The following is a 19027-nucleotide window of genomic DNA, read 5'->3' on the forward strand; positions in this document are numbered from 1 at the left end:
AGACATGGACTCTTCCAGGATGGGTGCAAGACTATATGTGAAGCTTGGGGGCAATTCTTTAGTCCAGATCTTGATGCTTTAACTCCTTTCTGAGCCATTTCAGAGCTCAGAGATGTTAGTCAGGTCTAGCAGCTTGCTCCCACAAGGCCTTGCGCTTGCTCTTCCTTCTACCTGGAATGTTCTCTCTCCACAGAGCCCCTTGGCTCGTTCTCACGTCTGCTCCAACTCTCTGATCACTAAGACCTTCACTGACCGGCGACCAATGGCCCTGCCTGCCCCTAGCATGTCCTGCCTTGCTTACCTTGCTTTATTTTCCACACAGCCCATGGCATAATGTGTGTGTGTTTGTGTGTATGTGCATATATATGTATATTTAACAGCTTTGCCTAGGTGTCATTGACACACAATGAACTCTACATGTAAAGTGTTCACCTTGGTCTGCTTTGATGCATACACGCACCCATGAAGTCATCACCACCAAGATGAATGTATCTGTCACCCTCAGACATGCCCTCAGTGGGCGCCTTTGCAGTCTGGCCCTCCTGCATCTCTGCCCACCCATCCTCACACAGCAGCCTGTCTGCCTTCTGTCCCTGGAGACTAGTTTGTCTGTCCTAGAATTTTATATAAATGAGATCACAGAACATGTACTCTTTTGTATCTGGCTTCTTTTGCTCCACATACTTATCTTGAGAATCACCTGTGTCCTTTGGTGTGTCAATAGTTCATTCCTTTCATTGTGGAACAGTTTTTGGTTTTTGTTGTTAGTGTTTCATTGTTTGGATCCACCAGAATTTGTTACTCCATTGAAGGTCTGAGCCCCAGATTTCAACCTTCCTCTCCTTTCTTCCCTGAAACAGGTCATAAAACTTCTTTTTATTTTTTTAAAAATGTTTAATGTTTTATTTATTTTTGAGAGCAAGAGAGACAAAGCACGAGTGGGGGAGGGGCATAGAGAGAGGGGGAGACTCAGAATCCCAAGCAGGCTCCAGGCTCTGAGCTGTCAGCACAGAGCCCAACACGGGGCTCGAACTCACAAACCACACCTGAGCCGAAATTGGATACTTAACTGACAGAGCCACCCCGGCACCCCAGGTCATAAACCTTCTATGTGAAAGGTGCATTTCCTGTGCCAGGGGGAGGAAAGACACTTTTGTCACTGGAGACAGGGAATTTGGGGCCAAAAAATCCATACAAACAAACCTTGCGAAACTCCTTCTTACCTTCCTAGGTACTTCTTCGCCATTTGCTACCCGTAGCCCAGACCCCGTTGTCTTACCAATTCTTCACAAACTTACCAGCTGTCTGTCTAAGAGGTATAAAGAGTTCGTGCTCTTGTCCCTTCTTTGGGTCTCCATTCTCTTGGGAAGGCTCCCTGTACGTGTAAAAATTCAATGAAATGTGTATGCCTTTCTCCCGTCAATCTGTCCTTGTCACTTTAATTTTCAGACCCATCCAGGGACCCTAACAGGGTCGAGGAAACTTTTTCCTTCCTTGCAGAACCATCCCACGGGCAGCCGTATGAATGTGAGGCCATGATTGGAATTACTGTGGCTTCTTGGTGGTCAGCCAGCTGTTACTTTAGAGGCCTTGCTATTTAAGTGGATCGTGCAGACAGGAAATAATTGTTAAGCCCCCTCTTCCCCCCCATTTCCCCCCTTACCCTCCATACCCACCCCCCACAGGACATGTAGGGAGAAGCCACTATGCCAGCAGCTTCTGTGGCTGTTTGAGCTCCAGGAGTCGGAGCTTCTAATCATTACGTGGCCCCCCCTTTCGGTCCTTGTCATTTCCCATTCTCTGGGTTGCCACCCCAGTATGTGTGTGTGTGGGGGGGATTCTTCCTCCTCCTCAGCCCAGCCCAGGCTCCCCACAGCCTGGGGCTGCTCCTCGCATGTGCCCTGTGCTCTCTGCTTTCCTCCCGGCTGCACCCGCTCACCCCCAGGGTCCCAGGCGAGGGAGAGCGGCAGGCAGAGATGTAGTGAGGCAGCCCAGGGAAATGACAGAGCGGGACCTAGCAAGCACCAAGCCTCCGGCTGAAGGGCAGCCAAAGAGACGCGATCACACTGTGATGGTTTCTTCCCTGACCACGGGTCTCCCAGGCAGCTTTGAGAGAGAATTTCTCGGGTCTGGTTTCGTGCATTCCCCTGCCTGGGTCCAGCCGTTGGGTTTTGTTTTTGCTTTTGTTTTTGTTTTCCTTTTAAAGCAAAACCAGCTCCAACACCCATATTGCTCCTGCGGGGGCAGTTTGCCAGGCGTTTAGTGGGAACTCAGCTCAAACTGAGCAGCAAGTCAAGTGACAGTTGATCCTGTTTCTGAGAATTTAATAAGGGGACTTTCACCCTCTAGAGATTTTAGAGTCCTCAAGCTGGCACTGACTCGTGGACCTTGTCCCGTAAAGTCGATTTTGAGCAGCCACAGTCCCCGGAGCGTGTTAGACAGCCTGAGTCCCAGCCCTCGACGGAGTCCGCATTTTAACAAGGTCCCAGGCGATTCCTGTTCACAGTGACACACAAGGAGCCCGGCCCTGTGGATCATCCTGCTCCTGGCTCTTGTTTACATGTGACGAACTCTTTAAAAAATGCTGGTGCTCAGGCCCTACACTTCAGAAGGTCTGACTTAATTGGTCCAACCCAATTGGTTTTCACTTTATAGATCACCCAAGGCCCAGAGAGATCACAGGACTCATTCTCAACAACCGGTTAGGAACAAAGCTAGGATTTGAAGCCAAAAATTCTAGGGGCGCCTGGGTGGCTCAGTTGGTGAAGTGTCAACTTTGGCTCAGGTTATGATCTCGATGCTCGTGGGTTCGAGCCTTGCATCAGGCTCTGTACTGACACCTCAGAGCCTGGAGTGTGCTTAGGATTCTGTGTTTCCCTCTCTCTCTGACCCTCCCCTGCTCTCTCTCTCAACAATAAACATTAAAAATTTTTTTAAAAAAGAAAAAGAGGACAAAAAATCTGTGTCCCGGGACCCATGGGTCATATATTACTCACTGTGTTTCCCTCTACCACGGTCTTCCTTCTAAGACAGAATCTACTACCATGTGAGCTGGAGTATAACTCAAAAAGCAGTGATCATGAGGACTGTGTTCAAAAATAAAGATTAATGGAGGGCCTACTGTATGCCAGGGCTGATCAAGACCTTGGGGACCCAATAGGGAGCACAGTGAAGTCCTGATCTCATGGGACAGGGATAGAGGAAGAGTCATACATTAGCCATACCAGCAAAGTCAGTAGTTTTAGGTGACAAAGAATAAAGGGGAGGAAGGGGTCTCAGGAAGGGAGGTGTCTCTGCTGAGCTATGAGCAGAGGTGTGAAGGGTAAGAGGGGAGAAGGGTGGGATTGTGCTGGGGAAGAGTGGTCTCAGAGGGACGATTAGGGGCACAAGAGAGCTGGAGATGGGAGCCTGCCAGGTCACTGCTGCTGCAGAAGACACGGGGCAGAGTGGGGAACAGCCACAAGCAGCAGCAATGCCATAATCCAGACAAGAGATGGGGTGGCCCGATCCAGCGTGGTCCTGGATCCATCTGTCAGGCGTTGATGCTGGACTGGACGCAGAAGGGGGGAGAGAAATGGACTTGGAGGCGTGCCCCCCGAATGATGGGGAGAACAAAACTGCAAGTTTTTTTTTGGAGATAAGGAGCAGGTTTGGACAGGAATGTCCAGAGTTTGGTTCAGGGCATGCTGGGTGTTTGATGAGTTAGCGGTGCTGGTCTTTCAGAATTCTAAGCTGACTCGCTTTCCTGAAAGAGTCTCTGGGTCCTGCAGGGCTTGCTGGTGTGTTTTCCTCGGTCCTGCTCTCAAGCTGCCATGTCTGTCACAGACAGATTTACAACTTAATGTAGGAGATTTTCTATTGTCCCAATGTACCTTGAGATTTCTGGACACATTCTGGGCATTGTGCTAGCTTAGATGGGGCATAGGGACCATTTCCAGCTATGCTTGAGTTTTCTTTTGATAAGAGGGTTTAGTTGTCTGTTAACTAAGCCTGATGGTAATAATGCTGTAGGCTTTTTTCCTTTCTGAAGTCCATTTGCTCATTTCTTTTCTTTTTTTTTTTCTCATTTCTTATTTAATGAATAGCTCGTCAACCTGCATTGCTCCCAGAGATTTAAAAGGCTATCAAAAGCTTAGCACTTCTGTGTCCAAATAGAGCCAAGAAATCATGCCTGATACACATCCAGGGCCAATATACTTCGTCTTCCATCAACCTACCAATTCCGCTACCTCCTTCTGATCGTACAAGAGCTAACATTCATTTAGGTGCCTCTGGGCTCCCCTTTAGAATCACCAGGAAAGCTTTAAAAAAATACCCACGGCAAAGCCCTTCACCCTCAAGATGCTGCTTGATTGCTTTCTTTTTTGGTAGGGCCCTGACACTGGTAGTTTCGCCTCTTTTAAATACTTCATTTTTAAAGAGCATTTTAAGAGTCCATCGCAAAAATGAGCAGTAAGTACAGTTTCCATATCTGCCCTTGACCCCCAACCCCTAATGCACAGCCTCCCCCACTGTCAAAACCCTCCCACCGGAGCGGTAAGGTTGTTACTATCAGTGAGCCTATGTGAGCCGTCATCATCACCCAGAGTCTGCAGCTTACATTACGGCCTACTCTTGGTATACAGTCGATGCTTCTGGATGAACGTGTCATGACATGTATTCACCATGATCGTATCCTACAGAGTAGTTCGCTGCCCTAAACAATTCTCTGGCCCTGTGTTTCTAAGAAGCATCCCAACTGACTGTAATGTTCAGCCAGAGCCGAGACCTGCTGACTCAGTGCTTACTGTGTGCCGGGCCCTGCTCTAAGCACTTTCATTAATTACCTGCCATGGTCTTCATGTCATCCTCTGGTGTAGGTACAGTTATTGTGCTTTAGTAGCTTGTCAGCGTCACACAGGGAACGGGCAATGTATGAACCCAGGCAGTCTTCCTGCGATGTCTGTCTCTTAGCCCCTGTGCCGTCCTGGCTTTGCAATCCGCCCTCCCATCTGCTCAGAATTGCACTTGGGTGGAGGAGAAAAGTAGAATTTCCACTGCTGTCCGCCCGTGGGCCACGCTCCTGAGCAGAACTCAGTGCAGTGCCTTTCAGTCCACGGCTCCTGTCCTTCAGGGCCCTCTCCCCACCAGCTCGCTTCTTTCCTGTCCCTTATGCATGACCTGCTAGTTCCAGCTCTGGTACATCTGCCAGGAATGCCCCCCCTCCCCCCGCCCTTCCCCACCAGCCAAAATTTAATCCTTCCCCCTTGTGCTCAAGTTCCACGCTCCTGGCCCGTTTGAAGATCTGGGCCACCCTGACCTCTCCCCTCCTAGCACCAGAAGCACTCCCTGCCTCAATTGTGCCTTTTGGGATTCAATGATGCTAGAGTTTGCAAATTGCACACTATTCCCTGTTTAACACCGGAAAGTCTTATCTCTGCAAAATTGGCAGTTCCTCTGGGGAAGGAAACAGGTCTTAGACCATCAATTTCTTTCCCTTTTCTCAAGTCTTACACACTGAGCTGGGACTTCATATTGGTGTAGGTTGAATAGGACACATGGGAAGATGCAGTGTCCCTGCTCAAGCAGGGGCCACAGGGCATGTCATGTATGGAGAGCGGGTGCATCCATCCTCACCCTGGTGCACTGTGCATGTGTGGTGAGCATCCTACAGAATGGCTTCCATTCCTCCCTAAATGGCTGCTTTGATCTGATTATCAGGGAGTCTCATTTGGGCACTGAGGTCCAAACTCCTCAGTCTGCAGTGGAAAGTGTCCCATGATCTGGGCCCTGCCCAACTCCTGGTGGGTGACCATACCTCCTGATTTACCTGAGTCAGTCTCAGTTTCCCTGAAATGTCCCTAGTTTCTGCCTGTGGTCTCAGTGTATTAATACTGTCCCTTTTCATTCTCTAAACTGTCCTGTTTACACCATAAATAAAGCACTGGCCCTATCTTTGAGCCCACAACTCTCCCAGCATCTCACCTCATGGCTGCCCCTCCTGCCTGGAATGACCGGCCTCCTCCCCAACCCCAGGCATATACCAACTTTCCTGCCAAAGTCCTGCTGTGTATTTCCTGGGCCTGTTTCAGCTTTTCAGTACCCAGGAAACCTTCCTTCGTTATCTTGCATCCTCTGACCCGAATCTCCATAATTGGTCAGATTTTTAATGACACTGAACATACACTGTCCCTCATTGTAGCTGATGGTATAGACATATCATTTCTCCTATTGGATGAGAAGCTCCTAGGAAGGGCCTAGGAATTTACCACATTTGTCGTCTACTTGGAGGCCAACATGGTGCCTTATACACAGCAGGCATTTCTTATAATTTTTTAACTGTGTGACTTAAGGGAGTCACATCTCTCGGCCTCGGTTCCAACGTCAGTAAACTAGATCATTTCTGTATCAGTGAGGGTCTAACCAGGAAGACAAAAGCTATTTTCAAGCATGAAATGCGGGGTTGTATAGGTAACTGAGCCAAACAGGGGTCGCCCAGAGATTCGCGGCGGCAGGAAGCCCCCGTCCCCTGGGCTGCTCAGTCCAAGGGAGGCCGCAGGACTACTTGTTCCGGGTCACAGAGCAGAAGGGGTGTATGCAGCCTCTTAGAAGTGCCATCTGAGGCTGGCATTTCCCTTCTTCCTGCTCTCCAATCTCCTGCCTCCTTGTGCCCAAATGCAGCAGTAAGCCCGAGGTTCTGGGCTCCTGGGAGACACAGCCCCAAGGGTTAGCTTAGAGAGACAGAGCACAGCAGGGAAGGGTAGGAGGGGGAGGCAGACAGGGCCCGGAGGGACACAGCTCCAAGTCCCCTTACAGTCTTCAGACTTCTGGTTCATTAAATCTGTTGGCTCAATAAGTAAGTTGGTAAATGGGCATGGAAACTCCTCATCAGTTTGGAAATGTACCAAGCTGCTTGTAGAAAATACGATTAAGAAGTTCTGCATGTTGGGGGACCTAGGTGGTTCAGTCGGTTCAGCGTCCCACTTCGGCTCAGGTCATGAACTCACAGCTTGTGAGTTCGAACCCTGCATGGGGCTCTGTGCTGACAGCTCAGAGCCTGGAGCCTGCTTTCGATTCTGTGTCTCCCTCTCTCTGCCCCTCCGTCTCAAAAATAAATAAACATTAAAAAAAATTAAAAGAAGTTCTGTGTGTTTCTAGTATTAGAATTCTTCCATCTCTATAACAAACATAGCTTTGGGGCATGAAAGAAAACCCAAGCCTTTCTTACTCCTTTAGTTATCCTGAATAATTCAGTCAATAAAATTGATAGTAGCAGTTAGGCAAGTAATACAATACAGACACTTTGTGTAAGAAAATATTTTGACCTTCACCTGGTGCGATGATGACAACAGGACATGGATGTCATCACATAAGTATTTATTGAGCGGAGTGCTCTCCCTCCTCCCTGCTGCATGGGCAGATGAGGCTCAGAAAATCCACAGGGTAGGGAGGGAAGGGGGGGATTCAGAGGCCTCCCCACCTCCACATTCCTGGCGGCACCAATGAAGATGCAGACATTTTGTTCCTAGGTCTTGTTTTCCTCCACTGGGAAGTGGAGAACATGGTAAACTAGAACCGTCCCTGAGATCCAGAGAGGATTCCACATCTCCCCTCTAGCCAATAACTTGAGCTTCGTCTCCCACAAACGCTGTCTTCAGGGCGTCTGGACAGATGGCATGGTTTGAGTTGCAGGAATTTTAATTTTGTTGGGAGAGCTTTCTGGGAAGCAGGGGAATGACCTCCAGGAGACAAAAGGAAGAAGAGAAGCAACCTGAACCTGGGAAATCCACATGGGAGTAAGTCGTTCGGTTAAGTCAGTGGGATAGTGAATAAATAGATGTAGGAAGTAATGCATGTGAAAACCTACCACCTGAGGGTGCAGTAATGGTGGGGATTGAAATGTAGAAATTTAAAAGAATATCAGGGACACCTGGGTGGCTGAGTCAGTTACGCATCTGGCTTAGACTCAGGTCATGGTCTCATGGTTCGTGAGTTCAAGCCCTGCATTGGGCTTTCTGCTGACAGCGCAGAGCCTGCTTGGGATTCTCTCTCTCTCTGTCTCTCTATCTATCTCTTACCTTGCCCCTCCCCTGCTGTGCTCTCTCCCTCTCTCTCAAAAATAAATAAACATTAAGGGCGCCTGGGTGGCTCAGTCAATTGAGCATCCGACTTTGGCTCAGGTCATGATCTTGTGGTCTGTAAGTTCAAGCCCCACGTCAGGCTCTGTGCTGACAGCTCAGAGCTTGGAGCCTGCTTTCGATTCTGTGTCTCCCTCTCTTTCTGCCCCTTCCCCACTTGCACTCTGTCTCTCAAAAATAAATAAATGTAAAAATAGATAAATAACCATTAAAAAGAGAAAAGGAAAGGAAAGAAAAGAAAAGAATATCAGGTCTAATAGGTCTGTTGTGCTGGTAACTAGAGAAACAAAAATGATTCCTGGTCTTCTTTTTTGCAACTGTTACAGTCTATTCCCCAAACCCCTATTTTCATATTCAGTTTTTGAAGATTTTATTTTTAATTAATCTCTACACCCAATGTGGGACTTGAACTTACAACCCTGAGATCAAGTGTCGCTGCTCTACTGACTGAGCCAGCCAGGCATCCCTGTGCTCTTATTCTGATTTGCCCTGTGCTCTTAGTTCTCACTCACATTTATAACCTTTGTTCCCAAAGCACAAAACCATCCCAAGTTGGCGAGATCCCCAGGCACTTCTAAGGTTAGCGCCCCCTCCTGCACTGTCGGACCTAACCTTCTTCTGCCCAAAATTAAATCATGTAGACCTAGGTACTGGGCATTAAATCAGAATCTCTGGGGGGTGGGATCCAGACATAGGTTCTTCTTTCTCTTTGTAAATCAGGAAATTGAGGCCCAAAGAGATTAAGTCATCTGCCTGACAGAGCACCTAAATGATCATACTGAGCAAAATGTCAGCCCACCGCATTCCCGCCCATTTTCCAGAGCGCGAGAGCACCTCTCAGCCAGGTGTCTTCCTGTGAGAGAGTTTCTGTGTGCATTTTAAAGCCTCCCTTGGTGAAGAGCTTTAAGTACTGGTTTTCAAAGTGTGGTTCTTGGACCCCTAGGGATCCCTAAAGAACTTTCAGAGGATCCACAAGATCAAAACTATTATCACAAAAGTACTGAGACAGGATTTGTCTTTTTCACTGTGTGGACATATGTGGCGATGATAAAAAGCAATGGATGTTAAAACTGTTGGTGGCTCAGCATGAATCTAGGCAGTGGTCCCAACCTCTACAACTTGTCAGGGAATTCTTCACCGCCGTACAGCCACAGTTCAAAACAAACCAAAACCCCAAAAATTTAACCTGATAATGTTTCTGGTGCATCAGTAAAAATTGTTAATTTCACTAACTCTTGATGCCCTGTAAGGAAATGGGAACGATGCCCTGAGCACCTCTCCTGTATTTCCTTGAGATGCTAGTCATCTTGAAGGAAAGCACCTGGATGATTGAGTTGCAAGCTGAACTAGCCACTTTTTCATGGAGTACAATTTTACTTGAAAGAACAATGGACAAATGATGGTTATCCAGCCTTGGATATTTGGCAAACATTGTTTGAAAATAAACAAAGTAAGCCTGTAGCTTCAGGGAAAACTGATAGGATCTATTGCTTGTGATAAACACCCAATTAAAAGGCACAAACTTCCAGTTATAAAATAGGTAAGTCCAGGGAACATAAGATACAGTGTGGTGACTCTGGCTAATAATACTGTCTTGTATATTGGAAAGTTGCTAAGAGTAGATCTTAAAAGTTCTCATCACAAGAAAAAGAAATTTGTAACTCTGATTGGTGATTGATGTTGATTAGACTTGCTGTGATCTTTTCTTAACATATACAAATATCGAATCATTATGTTGCACACCTTAAACTAATGTAATGTTATATGTCAGTTACACCTCAATTAAAAAAAAAATCCAAGCTTTTAAACTGTCATTGCAGTCCCTTCTCTGAACTAAGGACTTCCACTTTCTTCAGATATTTTTTCTGCCTCTTTCCTCTTTATGGGATGTCCTTCATTTACATGTTGGGAGCTTGGTGATATCCCAGGTCTCTCAGATTCTGTCTGCTTTTCTCCATTATTTTTCCTTCTGTTCTGGAGACTGGATAATCCCAATCACCTTCAAATTCATTGACTCTTTATTCTGTCTGCCCACATCTGCTCTTGAGCTCTCCAGTGAATTTTTCATGTCAAAAGTTTTCAACTTCAAAATTTCTATGTGGTTCTCATTTATAATTTCTGTGTTTTTATTGAGACATTGTTCTCACACCTTCCTTTAGTTCTTCAGACAGTTTTTTTAGTTCTTTGAACATACTTAAAATAGCTAATTTAAAGTCTCTCTCCAACAAGTCCAGGGGCAGTTTCTATTGACTGCTCCCTCCCTCCCCTGCCATGTATGGGCCATGCTTTATTCTTTCTTTGCATGTCTAGTAATTGCTGTGTGAAAACTGAGCATTTTAAACAATATAATATGGCAACTCTGGAAAGCAGATTCTCTTCTTTCCCCGGAACTTGTTTGTTTAGTGACTTTTCTGAACTAATTCTTTAAAATCACTATTCTTTGTTGTTTGTGGCTACTGAAGTCCCTGCTGAGTTAGCTTAGTGGTCAACTAATGATGGGACAGAGATTTCCTTAGATTCCAGGAACCAATAGGTCTCCCAGTTTTTGTTGAGGGGCTCTGTGCACATATTGGGGCATGCCTTCAACACTCACCCAGGAAGTGAACAACTCTGTCTTAGCCTTCACTTTCTGCTGGCACTGAGCCTTCAGGTCAGTTAGAGCTGAAAGCTTAATGTCTTCTGGCGATGCTTACAGCCATATACATGTGCATGGCCTTCTATATTCTCAGGAACGTGTTGAGCTTTAGTTCTTTCCTTCTTACTTTCCTTCTTACTTTCTTTCCTTCTCTCTCTCTCTCTCTTTCTTTCATCTTAAGTAGGCTCCGTGCCTAATGTGGGGCTTGAACTCATGACCCCAAGATCAAGAATCACACGCTCTACTTACTGAACCAGCCAGGCACCCCATCTTGGAGCTTTTCAATGCCCCCTATGCATATCTCATTCTCTAACTTTCCTTTTTAATCTTTTTGGTTAGCCTATTGTTCATCTTACCCGTTATCCAGTGCCTCAGGCTGCCACGATGATAAACAGTTGCCTCTGAATTTTTTTCTAACAAATGCCTCAGGGAAAATGTTGTTCACACTAAAGTGTGAGTCAGATCATGTAAAGACAGTCTTGTGAGTATGATCTTTCAGGGAACCTTCAGACAGGTCAGATAGTAGCAGTTCCCTGGGAATGAGGCTTTGGAATTGCTCCAACCCTGTTCTACCTTTTCCAGTGGCTTCTAGACTGCTGATTTTTGCCATGATTCTGAACACTGGCTTACAGGTCTACTGTTGAGGTGTGGATGAGGGGTAGGACAAGGAAAAGTTAAGACACTAGAAAATTGGCTGTTCTTACTGAGATTTAGTCATTTTTCTTGAATAAATGACGCTCAGGTTGTCTTTGGTTAATTTTCAGAATTCTGAAAAAGTTGATTTGGAAAATTCTGCCAGTGTTTTTATTGCTTTTATGGAGGAGAAAATTTTCGGAGTCTTTACTCTGCCATTTCACTGATGTACACTGCCCTTCCGCTGTTACCAAGCAACCGAGCACAGAATTGACTTACATCATTATGATAAATTAATATTTGTATTAGTTCCCTAACTAGAAATTTCAAAAAAACTTGTATCCTTCATCAAGGGTTTGACTGTTTCCCCAATACTTCCCAACTATTCTGGAAAGATTGCTTGTAATATAACTGAATTGTGATTTTTTAAAAAAACTGTATACTGAAATGTGTTGATATTTGAAGATCTCATGAAAAGAGTTCTTCCAAATGAGCAATACATGATGTTACAAAATCATGTATGGGTAAAAATGAATGTGAAACATAATATAGACCATTGGATTTTTTTGTAACTAGTTGATAGGCTTTCAGATTCCACATTGCAACCACTTCTTTGTACGGTATCAGAGAAGAAATCTGCAATATATGGAAAGACCATTAAAATACTCCTTCCTTTTCCAAGTATATATCTGTATGAGGACAGATTTTCTTCATATATTTCAACCAAAACAATGTATTGTATCCAATGAATGTAGAAGCAAAAAAAAAAAAAAAAGACCAGCTGTCTTTTATTAAGCCAGATATTAAGTGTGTGAAAACATGTAAAGCAATGCCACTCTTGTGAAATTTTACTTTGTTTCAGTAAAAATATGGGTATTTTCATAAATACATGTTATTTATACTAACATGGAATGGGTTTATCTTTGTTATTTTTAAAAAAATGTTATTTTAGAGAAAGAGAGGGTGCAAGTAAGGGAGAAGGGCAGAGGCAGAGAGAGAGAGAGAGAGAGAGAGAATCCCAAGCAGGCTCCACACTCAGCACAGAACCTGATATGGGGCTCAATTCTGTGACCCTGGGATCATGACCGGAGCCGAAATTAAGAGTTGGATGCTCAATCTACTGAGCCACCCAGAAGCCCCTATTTTTGTTATTTTTTAAATGAATACATGTTTCAACATTTCTCAGTTTTAATTTTAATATGGTAAATAGTGATAGATATATAACCCCCATAAACAAACATTCTTGGCAGTCTTCCGTTGTTTTTGAGAGTGTAAAGGGGTCCTGCCGCCAAAATATTTAAGAACCTCTGGCCTAGACCAACCCAGGGAGCTCAAGCCCAGAGGAAGCCCCATCCACTTAAGGTCACATGTACCTCTTTTTCTTTAAAATGGAAACGATTAATTTAGAAAGAACGTAGAGTATTCCAGCAAGACTTTCACAGCAAGTGGAAGGAATGTGGCTGCTTCCTTCAGCCAAAAGGAAAGACAGGCAGGCAGGGAATGCAATTAATTGTTCAGGAAATTTCTTCCGGGATGCTTTTGAATTCCTCTCAAGTCACTGTGGGGCACACAGGTCACTCTGCCAGCATCTTGCAAAGATTCTAAAGCCCATCCCCACTCACACCATTTCAGCTGCCGTCACCGACATCCCCTCTTGGACCTTCTTTGCTCTTCCAGTCTCCACCGTACAACTTAGTGCAGAAGTGACTGACAAGTTTCTCGCAGCAATTGGGATTGTTTCCCCCATCGGTTTTTAAAAAATATTTATTTGTGTTGGGGGGGGGTTGCAGAGAGAGAGAGAGAGAGGGAGAGAAAGAGAATCCCACGCAGGCTCCACAGTCAACATAGAGCCTGACAGGACGCTAGATCTCAGGAACCTGGAGATCATGACCTGAATTGAAATCAAGAGTTGGATGCTTAACTGACTGAGCCGCCCACGTGTTCCTCTTTTACTGCTTTCTTCCCTGGTCCTTTGACCTCTCTACCTTACTTTCCTCTCTTCCTTCCTGTTTTATTTTGTTTTGTTTTGTTTTTTTCACGCAAGTCCTGGTACTTTCAGGGCAGGTAATTTCTCTGGCTGAGGGATCCTGGTCTGGATAAATCAGGAAATCCACCCAATTACTTAGGATTTTTGAGTAGCCCATGGTACTGTTTTATGCTCCTTGTAAATTCCTAGCTGAGGCCAGGCCTCCCAGAACTACTGGAAAAGAGGCATGCGGGCAGTGGTGTGGGCCATGCAAGGCTCAAGAAAAGGCCCCTTTCTCTTCCTTCAGCCTTAATTCAGCTGAAATGAAGAGACTCAAGCAGAAGTAAAGAGGAGGAGGAGGAGGATGTCTCCAAGGGCAGGCCGAGGACAATTTGTAGCAGAATGTATTTGGGATCTTTAAAAAGAATTTTTTTAATGTGTATTTACTTTAAGCGAGAGCAAGCGAGGGGCGGCTGGGTGGCTCAGTCAGTTGGGCATCTGACTTGGGCTCAGGTCATGATCTCACGGTTCGTGGGTTCGAGCCCTGTGTCGGGCTCTGTGCTGACAGCTCAGAGCCTGGAGCCTGTTTCAGATTCTGTGTCTCCCTCTCTCTCTGACCCTCCCCTGCTCACGCTGTCTCTCTCTCTCTCTCTGTCTCATTAAAAACGTTAAAAAATTAAAAAAAAAAAGAAGAAGAAGAGAGAGCAAGTGAGCAGGGTAGGGTAGAGAGAGAGGGAGACACAGACTCAAAGGCAGGCTCCAGGCTCTGAGCTGTCAGCACAGAGCCCGACGTGGGGCTCGAACTCACAAGCCCTGAGATCATGACCTAAGCCGAAGTTGGACACTCAACCGACTGAGCCACCCAGGCGCCCCTGCATTTGCGATCCTTAGAAGCAGATTCTCAGGACTTTTACCCTCAGATTCTGATTCAAGAATTATAAATAGAGTTTCCTGGTCATTCTTCTGCACAGTTTGTGAGAACCAGAGGTAATCTGACCTTAGCACTTTCACATCCTTTTTTTTAAATTGAGTTATATTTAACATACAACATTGTGTATGTTTTAAGGTATACTGCATATTGATTTGATGCATTTATATTACAATACAAGTGCCACGCAGCAGTAGCTAATACTTCTATCACATCACATACTTATCATTTTTGCACTTTTGTATTCTTTTTTCAAAAAAATTTTTAATGTTTGTTTATGTTGAGAGAGACAGAGCATGAGCAGGGGAGGGGCAGGGAGGGAGGGAGACACAGAATCCGAGGCAGGCTCCAGGCTCTGAGCCATTAGCACAGAGCCTGACACAGGGCTTGAACCCATGAGCGAGATCATGACCTGAGGCAAAGTCGGATGCTCAACTGACTGAGCCACCCAGGCTCCCCTTTATATTCATTTTTTAAGTTTATTTATTTATTTTGAGAGAGAGGGAGAGGGAGAGAGAGAGAATCCCAAGCAGGTTCCTCACTGTCAGCGTGGAGCCTGAACTCATGAACTGGTGAGATCATGACCTGAGCCAAAATCAAGAGTTGGACATGTAGACGGCTGAGCCACCCAGGAGCCCCAGAGCTTCTACATTCTTCTAGCATATCCATAACATAAAGTTTCTGCTGTACAAAGCCCATTCACATTGATTTTCTCACTTGACCCTCAGAATGACCTTGTGAAGTAGACAGGAGCAGGAGGTATCGTTGCCTCTAGAAAGTAACCTCAAATTTCAGTCTCCCCATGGAGTTGGCCAAGGCAAATCTGCATATCAGCTGTGGGTCCAGCTTGGCCACCCTCAGTCACACCTGAGTGGCTTTTCCTTGGGAACCAGATTGCCAAAAAAAGCCAAGATATTAACAAAATTGGAGGTAGTATACCGTGTTTGAAAATGAGGCATATGTGAGCACACAACTCTTAAGGGCTTATGAGCACATATGAGCTTAGGGAGACAGAGGGGTGCCTTCAGTGAGATGAAAGAGAATAAGAAAGCCTGTGTGCCATTGAATGTCTAACACTGACCCTTCTGGGTTAGATGTGTGTGCCCATTTTACACAGATCGGGCAAGAAGTATGTAAACATTGCTTCTAATTCTGAGCCAACCCACAGCTCCTGCCTTCTGAAAATGCTCATTCACTTCTACACCGGAGAATGCAGAGTGAGGCCAGCAATGTTACAGCTACACTGAGATCGAATGAGATCAATGTGTGCAAATTATGAAGCCTGCGTAACACGCTTTTACGGGGACCGCAGAACCTGGAGAAAGGCCCTAGTGGGAGAGGTCAGCAAAACCTGCTGAGTCCAAGGCTCAGTGGAGCTCCAAGTCAGGAAAGGGAGGGCGCACAGGAGCGCTGTCCCTCCTGGAGCAGGGAGAGCTGGCTCCGCCTGATCTAGGAGTCAGTTCTTTTCCCTGCTGGGCCAATGCCAAGCAGCTGGCTTGGTCTGTGTAGGTCATGATGGCACATGGACATGGCCTTCGGGCCAGAGGGGTTCACGGGTACCGTCCTTCCTACACATAACCCCAGTGTGGTGCCTGTATAGCCTTCTGGCAAGAAGACCATGCCTTCTTAGCCTGGTCTTAAAAACAGTTACTGCTTATGCCATCCTGCTGCGTGAGGTCAACAAATTCTTCGTTACTTGTGGACAGTGTCTCACTCCAGAAAATGATCCTTTTTCAAATTCCCATAGCATAAAAAGGACTTAAAAGAAAAGCAGAGAAGGAGAAACTAGAATATAAGATGTTTCCCCATTCGTCTGCGTAATTCTCAGCATTTTTCAAGTTGGGGTAAGACTGGGGCAAGTTTTAAGGGAACGTGCCGAGCTTCCTGGATTCTCAGCTTGAGGGCAGCAGGGGCTCAGAAGCTGCTGGTCTCAGACCAGCAGCCCCTTTCCAGGGAGACCACAGATCTCCTTGAGCGTGCGGCAGAAACCGTGGTCATTTTCTGTGCCACGTTGTGAGGAACATTGGCATGCCCGTCCCAACACGGCCAACTTACCAAGTGTGTTCTCTTCATCCTAGCTGTACCCCAGGCGACACCGCCGTTTACCAGATCTCTGCTAAAAACTGTTCTGGAATGATCTGCTGTTCTGCTTCCATTGAAGTCAAGTGCTCGGCAGAGAACCCACAGCCCTCTCCTGGCCCAAAAGATGGCAGGGACCCAGGTCAGAAACATGCAACAGAGTCAAGCATTCAGGAAAGAACAAACCAGCTTGATGAGCATGAACATCCTCAAAGGGGTGAAGAAAGTGTCTCCTCAGGTAGTACCGTGTCTGCTGACCGCCCCTCCTCCAAATTCGGCTGCTTATGCTCACCCCAGCTGTTGGCCAATAATGACGCTGGTGGAGCCAGTTCTGAAAATCCCTTGGATGTTAAAGGAGCAAGGCACACCGAAGAGGCTTGTGATCCGGATAGCACAGAGGAAGTGGCAGATGGGTGGCTTTCCTCTAAATCAAGTAAGACTCCTGATCAGCAACATGTGTATTGCCACAGGACGATGCATTGCAAAGGATCGAAGCCAGTGGATGGTGCCTTAAACAGCAATGGCCCTAATGAGGACGTCATACACTCCGGTCATCTGAACCCCAGAGTGCAGAAATACATTAGCATCAGCCTCCCGCTGTCAGAGGGCGCCGCATCCATTCTTCCAGGTGGCGGGGCCAAGACCAACCAGCAAGTCGGCTCACAGGTGTCCAGTGAAGACTCTGACAGTGACTATGAACTTTGCCCAGAGATAACCCTAACCTGCACCGAGGAGTTTTCAGATGATGACCTAGAGTATCTGGAATGTTCCGACATTATGACGGATTACTCTAATGCAGTTTGGCAGAGGAACCTGCAGGGGACTGGGCAGGTTTTTTTATTAGAAAGCAATGACGAAGAGATGGAATTCAGTTCATGTTGCCTGGGTGGGTGTGAGCATTTCCTCAGTGAAATGGGTTGTGGGCCTCGGGTGTCAGATGACGTGGGGCCCATGGATGCCACCACTGGCTTCTGTGGTAATCACTCACAACCCCAAGAAGTAGGGGTGAGGAGCAGCCAAGCCTCCACCCACAGTCCCTCATCCCTGCGAAAGGGGATGATTCTGACTTTGGGGCCTCACCAGGATGTCACAGCTACGGTGACGGACCAGGCGAGAGATAAACTACCCCCTGCTTCTGAGGCTGCTGAAAATGATTATCCCGGAATTCGGAGAGAAACCAGAGACAGCCACCCGGCAGGAGAGGAATTCACCAGTGACAATCTGCTAACCATGGATAAAGCAGTGACAGAGGCGGCGATGAAGCACTTGTCTGGTGAGCTAGAAAAGTCGGGGGCGGACCAGTGGTTGGAGACAGCGGCCGAGGAAAAGGTAGCGGACGGGGCTTCACTGAGCAAGAGGGGCTCCAAGGTACCTGCCAGTGCGAGGCGGCCAGGAACTAAAGGAAACCCCAAGAAGCCGAGCCCCGCCGTGAAAGAAAGCGCAACCAAAGGCACCCGTAATCTCCTCTATCCCAAAGAGCCTGTTAAGCACCCATTAACCCAGGGTGATAAAAGAGACGGTCCTTGTGCCAAAGCAGAAGCTGTCGATTGGAATTCCCAGTTCCGTGCAGGAGAATGTGCTCTTCCAGCCCAAGCGGAGCAAGAAGCAAAAACCCTGCAGGTTGCCCTGGGCTCGCCCCCTCAAGGAGGGAGCTCAAGCTTTGAGGGAGAAGGGGTGTTGGTCAATCACCTATTTGAAATAAGCGGGGTTCCAGACTGCAGTGCTCATCCTCAGGTAAGACTCCTCTTTTTAAAAGTCACTAGATGAAAGGTATCTGCGCATGCATGCATGAGTGCATATGTGTGTGTGCGTGTGCGTGTGTGTGTTTCTCTTCATTTCATCTTGATGATCACTCTACCACAATGGAAACCCAAAGAAGTCTCCCAGTGCCGTTAGGGTACTTGTGAATGACAGCTGCTGCTGGTAAGAAGGAAATCTGGTTTTGAAAAAAGGCCCAAATAAACCCTAAGCCGTCCTAATTATAGCAAAAGACAGATAGGAGTAAGAGGCACTAATGGGATTCTGGACAGCTGGAAAAAGAAATTTGATATTTTGTCTACTGCATGTGTTTTACCAGGCAGTGTCCCTATTCAGAAAGTTCTGCAAGCAAATGTTTTGGGTGTAGACTTTAAAAGGGAAAAAAAAAAAAAACCTCACTTGAGTCAGTTTTCAGGAGCACTTTGAAAACGGGAAGTGATAGTCGGAATCAGAATTCATAGTAAAATCAGAGATTTCGGTGGTCTAAATGATTTGTAGGAATCGCTTAGTGGTGCGGGGGTAAGTTGGTTTTGTGTGCCCAAAAATCAAAGTAGATTTTTGAACGAACATTTGTTTTGTTTTTCTTAGATCACAAATACAAAAGAGTCTAAGAAAATGCTGCCAGGAAGAAAATTTGTTTCACTCTGTTACTGATTGGGGTGTGTATTAGAAAGAGATGGAATTAAATTCATGGGAATAATTAATGCACAAAAGACATTGTGCTTGATATAAGAATTTATTTTATTTTTAATTTGAAAGAGTTCCAAGTGGGCTTTGAGTTGATGCAATACTGTGGCCAAGATTTTATTTTTGTAAATAACTACCTAAGAAAAGTTATTAATCAGTTATTTTTACTATACTATTTTACTATGTTCTCCTTTCTCCCAACTTCAGAGTTTAGGAACCTAGTA

General features: G+C 46.1%; 1 protein-coding gene across 1 annotated transcript in view; it reads left to right on the top strand.

The window, feature by feature from the left end:
- The window catches only part of ALPK2 (alpha kinase 2), a 105950-nt gene that overhangs the window by 13132 nt on the left and 73791 nt on the right, over window positions 1-19027 (top strand). The window contains exon 4 of the mRNA XM_077777602.1: window positions 16358-18092. Coding sequence (XP_077633728.1) covers window positions 16358-18092 — 1735 coding nt within the window. The remainder of the gene's footprint in view (window positions 1-16357; window positions 18093-19027) is intronic.

The sequence above is a fragment of the Crocuta crocuta genome, unplaced genomic scaffold (assembly GCF_008692635.1).
Source record: "Crocuta crocuta isolate KB4526 unplaced genomic scaffold, BGI_CrCroc_1.0 scaffold36, whole genome shotgun sequence".
NCBI classification, from domain to species: Eukaryota; Metazoa; Chordata; class Mammalia; order Carnivora; family Hyaenidae; genus Crocuta; species Crocuta crocuta.